The sequence below is a fragment of the Panicum hallii genome, chromosome 3, assembly GCF_002211085.1.
Source record: "Panicum hallii strain FIL2 chromosome 3, PHallii_v3.1, whole genome shotgun sequence".
NCBI lineage: Eukaryota > Viridiplantae > Streptophyta > Magnoliopsida > Poales > Poaceae > Panicum > Panicum hallii.
Genome location: NC_038044.1, coordinates 2393682 through 2399858, shown reverse-complemented (window position 1 = coordinate 2399858; position 6177 = coordinate 2393682). Strand labels below are relative to the sequence as shown.

General features: G+C 48.7%; 1 protein-coding gene across 1 annotated transcript; it reads right to left on the bottom strand.

Moving 5' to 3' along the window:
* Nucleotides 1–2761: 2761 nt before the first annotated feature.
* Nucleotides 2762–4429, bottom strand: LOC112883781 (E3 ubiquitin-protein ligase PUB23-like). The gene has a single exon (XM_025948996.1). The coding sequence runs from the start codon at nt 4371–4373 to the stop codon at nt 3105–3107; it is 1269 nt and encodes a 422-aa protein (XP_025804781.1). The 5' UTR covers nt 4374–4429; the 3' UTR covers nt 2762–3104.
* Between the last annotated feature and the right edge of the window lie 1748 nt (nt 4430–6177).

Below are 6177 nucleotides of genomic sequence, written 5' to 3'. Positions count from 1 at the left end.
CTAAGTCTTAAATGCTTCATTTCGTTCACAAAACAATTATCAATGGTTGAAGAATAATTCTTCTTTGCCTCCTCTACTATCGTGAATGCTAATAATTTAGTTTCAGAGTTTTGTGGGTTGGCTGATGCACATAGAAACAAATCATTTTACCTACCTAGAAATTTTTTGAACTTTTCAAGCGGTGATATTTTTTACATCTCTCTGCTTGGATCACTGATTATTTTTTTTTAGATTTTAGAACAAGCTTTCATGTGTCATACCAGTAAGGAACTAAGGACTGTTTGAATGAGACTTCCGTAATCCGAATCCTTATGGTTATCCCCAGATTAGTAGCATCTTCTGTTCAGAGCGTCTTTTATTTAGATCGGATAATGGATTTTCTTACATTAAATGTAGATGTTTTTGTTGTTTTGCTTTTTTCCCTCTAAATTACTGGTTCTTTTCAGTGGAAATGCGACTTATATTTTCCCGGAAAAACTGAAAGTAAGCAAAAAAGAAAAGAGGAACCAAGCATCTAGAGGCTTATACTTAAAAAATGTTCTTGCTTCCTGCAGCCTGCAAGGAGTCTTGAGCACACGGCAGAGTGCAGATAATAGATCAGTGATGGGACTACTGATGGTCACCAGAGTAAGCAGCTCAAGAAATTAGCAATAGACATGCCACAAGAGTTTGGGCGAAAACAAACAAAAAAAAACTCCTTTCACATGTAAACTCCTGGAAAAATACGCCACAAGATAATAGTATAAGCTGGCAACGGGCCGTTGTTGTTTGCCTTCAGCTGGTGGGCTATGGAATGAGATGCTGCCCAAACATCCTACTTTAGTAGACCAGAAGTTCATAGGGAATTGTTGTTCAGCATAACTGGACCAGTAGTTCAAGTATGAATCTGGATGTGATGCATACGAGTGTTCACACATCAGGGTACGACCTAACACATTGTTCTGCAGCATTTTTTTATGAATTACAACAAAATATAAATCACTGCAAGCGATGCATCTCCCAAAAGTATGCGTGCACCAAATTACTCAGTCAGTTCAAAAAAAAAACGCACACATAGCTTAAAATTCAAATATTGTAATCTTTTGCCAATAATGCGAAAATTCTATATCATTGTACTGATGTTTAAAAAGTACATTCCTAAACATTGTTATGATTTTGTTGCTATAAATACTGTAGCATGCAAATAATTAAGAGTCAAAGTCTAGTTCAAAAACCATGCCAGTCCGCCTTATATTTTAGCCCAAATTAACGGGAGCAGTTACTATAGTATTCGAAGAATGGCCTTATATTCTTGACCCTGTGTGTACAATAATTCCATCTGAACGCTGACAAACGTGTGTTTGCATGGGGAGCTGTACTATAACCCCCTCGATCCTTCATGCATGCGACAGTGTGAATATGATCTCGGCGCCCTGGTCAATTTCGTGTGTCCATCTTCTCTGAACAACGCTACCGGTCGCTAGCTTCTTCCCGTCACCTTTCTCTCTTATCGTTCACACGAACGAACCTGTTCCTGATGCCCGGCTAATGTGCCCAGCATTTCAAGCGCCGAGGCGGCTCCGGCTAGTTGAGGGGCCAATCATGGTTATGGCTAATATAATGGAACGATGAGGTCCTCTACTAACAATTTAACAAACCAAACGGGACAGTGTGCAACCGCGTGTGTACGTTCTACCGACCACGTGTGCCCTCCCATTGTTTTCCAGCCGCCATAGCAGCATCCGTGTTCTCTATTCTATGGGGACTGTGCAGTCCAGTCTCTTAGGCTGCTATGACACGAACCAGGCGAAATCTCTAGGCTGGTCTACAATACATGCCAGAGGGGAGGGGACAGAAGAAAGAAAGACGTGTGCAGTGTGCCATCGGATCTAGCGTACGTACGCAGTCGTCTCGTGCTCGAGATTGCTGATTCAATAGAACTGAAGTCCTCCAAAATTGAAGACATGTATGACCGTGAGCGCTCGAGCATGTGGTCTAGGTTGGCAAACTGACTACCTCATCAAGCTATGAATTCGAAGAGGGGAGAGTGTGAAACGTTACAAGTAGCGTTTCCAGGTATCACGGTGCAAGAGGGTGACTTCAAAACTAGTCAGTTCTTTGCAAAGCAAGAGTGAATTATAAAGTTCCAGATATCTGTAGTCTTTTATTTTATTTTATTTTTTTTAAATAGTCAGGAGCACTAGCCTATCATGTAAGAGATTAGACGTCCACGTTGACCGAACTTAACGCAGACGAGACTGCACGAGTAGTCTCGGAACGCGCCATACCAAGACACACACACCTCCACACGCGCGCGCACCCACCACGCACGCACCGCCTCAGCACCCGATGAAACACCCAAGTTGCGATCGCTAAGGATCGAACCTGAGCGGGCTGCCTGCACACATGCAGCGCAGCCATCCGAGCTACGCTCGGTTCTCCTCTGTAGTCTTTTATGCGACGAAGATCAAACTTAAAAAAAGTTTGACAAGAGTGGATTATAAAGCAACATCTATTCTGAACTGAAGGGAGTACGAGAAAACTAAAAACATGGTATTTTGTAGGGGTGGTCAATCAAGACGTATACATGTAAGGTATAGGCTATATATGACATGGACGTGCCAATCTGTCCATCCCTAGTCAATTGTACACGCATTACCGGCCATCGATATAGACCAGGACCCTTCCAGCGGGCACATTGCTGTCTTTGGCTCTTCTCTGCCAAAGTTCAGTCCAACTGAATTCTCGGTTCTTCAGTTTGCCTGTGTCCTCCAACAATCGATAAGCTCAAGGTTACGCTGGCTGTTATTATTCTCTCTTCCTCTCAAATTCAACTTTGTACAATCCGATATATATGATGGCACTACATCTTTGTATCACAACAAAATGACTCCTCTGTCTAAAGACTGTTTTCCTTTGTGACGGATCGACGGACTACCATTTTCAGGCAGCAAACTTTTGATCGATCAACCAACTAAATCAATGAATATCACCTACAAGCTAGTTACAACTACTAGTAATCAACATGTTTTTTTGCTCTGCAACTGCAACAATTGCAGTGCTTGGCTGCAATACTTGCTGTCTTGTATTCTCGCACCACGGTCGCATGCCATTAATGGCGACGACTAGAGGTATCTAGAGAGCAGGTAGGCGCTGACGCAGGGCGACCCGCTCCAGACGCCGGAGTGCAGCCTCAGCACGGCCCTGGCCGCCTCCTTGACGGCGGCGTCGCAGTCCGCCTGCAGCACGCAGCAGAGCTTCCCCACGGCGCCGACGCGCGCCATCTCCCGCAGGACCTCCGGGGACGCCGCCCGGCCGCCCACGGCCGCCAGCACGCGCACCACGCAGGCGTCGGCGGCCGCGGACACGCGCAGCAGCCGCCGCGCCACCACGGCGACGCCCGCCGGGTGCGCCGCCACCGCCGCGCGCCCGTCCGCGCACGCGCACAGCTCCGCCAGCAGCGCCATGGCCAGCTCCGTCGCCCTCCTGCCACCCGCCGCGGGCGGCGGCGGCGCGTCGAGCTCCAGCTCGATGGCCTCGTGCGCAGCGCCGGCCTCCACGATCAGCGCGCGGTTCCGGCCCACGGGGCACGCGTGCAGGAGCGCGCGCAGCGCGGACCGCGTCGCGCTAGGGGACAGGCGGTCGCGCACCACCGCCGTGACGGCGCGGAAGAGCTCCAGCCGCAGCCGCTCCAGGACCTGCGCGCCGCACGCCTCCGTAACGGCATCCAGCAGCTGCACCGCGCTCGCTCTCGCCGGATCGCCGCTGGGGCCGGGGACTAGTGCTACCAGCACGTCCGTCACCGCGTCAACGAGTTCGTGCACGTGGTTGTCGGCGACGAGCGGCCGGAGCTCGTCCCCGGAGATGGCAAGCGCGCGGACGAGAGACAGGCACGCCGTAACGGTGGCTATGTCGTCTAGGCTCACCTCTTTGTTATCGCCATGACAGCTCTTGGCCTTGGCGCGCGACACGGCCAGGCGGAGCATGCGCTGGAGCACACCGGCGTCCACCATGTTCCGCCGCGCCACGTCGTTCTGTGCCGCGACCTCCGCGGCCTCGCGGAGCACGTCAACCGGCGGGCAAGACGCCATGGCCAGCAGCTTCTTGGCGACGTTGGCGGCGACATCATCCGGCCGGTGCCCTACACCCACCGGCGTGGAACTCGTCGGGCGCCAGGACTGGATGAGCCTCCGGAGCGTGTGGTTGGGGGTGAGGTCGGTGAGGGCGAGCGGCTGGCCGGTGACCGGGCAGGTGGCGTGGCCGGCGGCGAGCCAGCGCTCGATGGCGCGGCGGTCGTAGGTGATGCCGGTGGGCGCCGTGACGGGGTCCTGCATGGGCTGCAGCGAGATGGGGCACATCAGGTGGTGACGCATGCTGCCACCCATGTCCTCCATTATCTATCTGTCACCACCAGCACCGTGCGTGACTTGTAACTGAACACGGACATGAGCTTGGGCCTTGCTTGCTGGTTCCTCCATGGGGTTGCTCGCTTCATATAGGGGAACTGGTGAAGCGGTGCACTGCATATCAGGGTTTGACCTTTTGTGAAAAACTGAGAGCCGAAAAATTTTACAGTCATACTGTGCTGAAAACGATTTTTAGTCGACTGTGCATGGAAAAAGAATACTTTTAAGTTTGAATGTTTCTAAAATAAAAAAGCGCCTTACATTGATTGGATAGATGGAGAGCATGAATGAAACAAAATTGAACTCAGGTGGTGAGTCCTACTTAACGTAAACAAGTGATAAACATGTGCGTAAGGGCCAATACATTTGCCTCTAAAAAAATGTTTGTCCCTTAACTTTAGACGTTTAGTTTCAGCAGCCGTATTGTTTGCATTGTCTACGTACGTACTCCGAAGGCATGAAACACATGCGTCAGTGTGTCCTTAATTAAGATCGAGTGACCAGGCAGGTTAATCCATGTGTGTGTCCACACACAACACAACCTGCAATGAAGACTCCATCTCCTGATGATCTGAACCTCTCGCTGTCCCGGACGATGAATCGATCATATATTCTCGCACGATTTCAGGTCTGGAAAGAGGAGATGGATTTCTATCTGACGATCCGGCGTATCCTTGTTGTCAAAATCGTGACGTGGACGCATTGAAGAGGGACATGGGAACCAACCTGTTTAAATGATGTGCGCGTTCTTTGACCGGGCAGCTGGTTGGCGATCGAGCCGCTCTGCAGGCTCAGCCCGTCAGCCCTGCCGCGCGTACGTCCGCCGTCCGGGCAAGAAGACCGCGACCGCCGGCGTAGCGGTCGTCGTCGCAGACCGCACACCTTTCTGGTCGTGTCCGGCCCAACAAGCACGGCGGTGGAGTGGACGTGCTGCTCGAGGCTTACGTGCTCCACTCAGTTACTCCCTCTATTTTTATTTACATATCATATTAAATTTGTTCCAACTCATATTTGATCAACTTTGACCAAATTTATAAAAAATAATAATAATATTTACAGTACCAAATTTATTTCATTAAATCCACCATGAAGTATACGTTGATAGTGCATAAATCATATAGTATATTTGTTGCTATAAATTTTTATAGATTTGATCAAAATTAGCTAATTTTGATTTAGGACAAACCTAATATGTAAATAAAAATAAAATAAAAACAGAAGAAGTACTGGTTAGGTTTTGGTTTTGGTTTTAGCACTCTCCAGGCTGCTCCAGTGCTACCTATAAAATCATATCATCCACAATAATATTTCCGAAAAGAATGTACTTAGTATAAATCTAGAGGCCAACATATTAGCAAGGAGGCAAGCAGGGCTAGCTATATATGTAGTGGGCATACTCTTTCCGCAAATAATAATAATTAATATAGACTAAAGAAATAAGAGACTGAGTATCTTGGTTTCCCTCTAGAGAGAAAAAGGCCGGGTAATGTCTTTTGGAAAGGAAAAGTGACCTTCGCTAAAGGACTAGCAAGCGACTGGTGTATCCATTTGAGCACAAACACAGTTTGCATATAGACTGTATATCTGAATGGAGAACTAAAGTAGCGGCCGTTTCAGTCAAGTTGACTAGCCAAAGGGGCAGTTTTTTCGGTGTTAGGGTTAAGAACGGATCGCCTTGCAAATTATTGGAACGATTAAATGCCTCCACATTCATTTTCCGCCAGAATAAACATTTGACCTTGACTCTCCCCCAAGGACCAACTACTTGCAAACAGTGTTTTCTGCATACAAT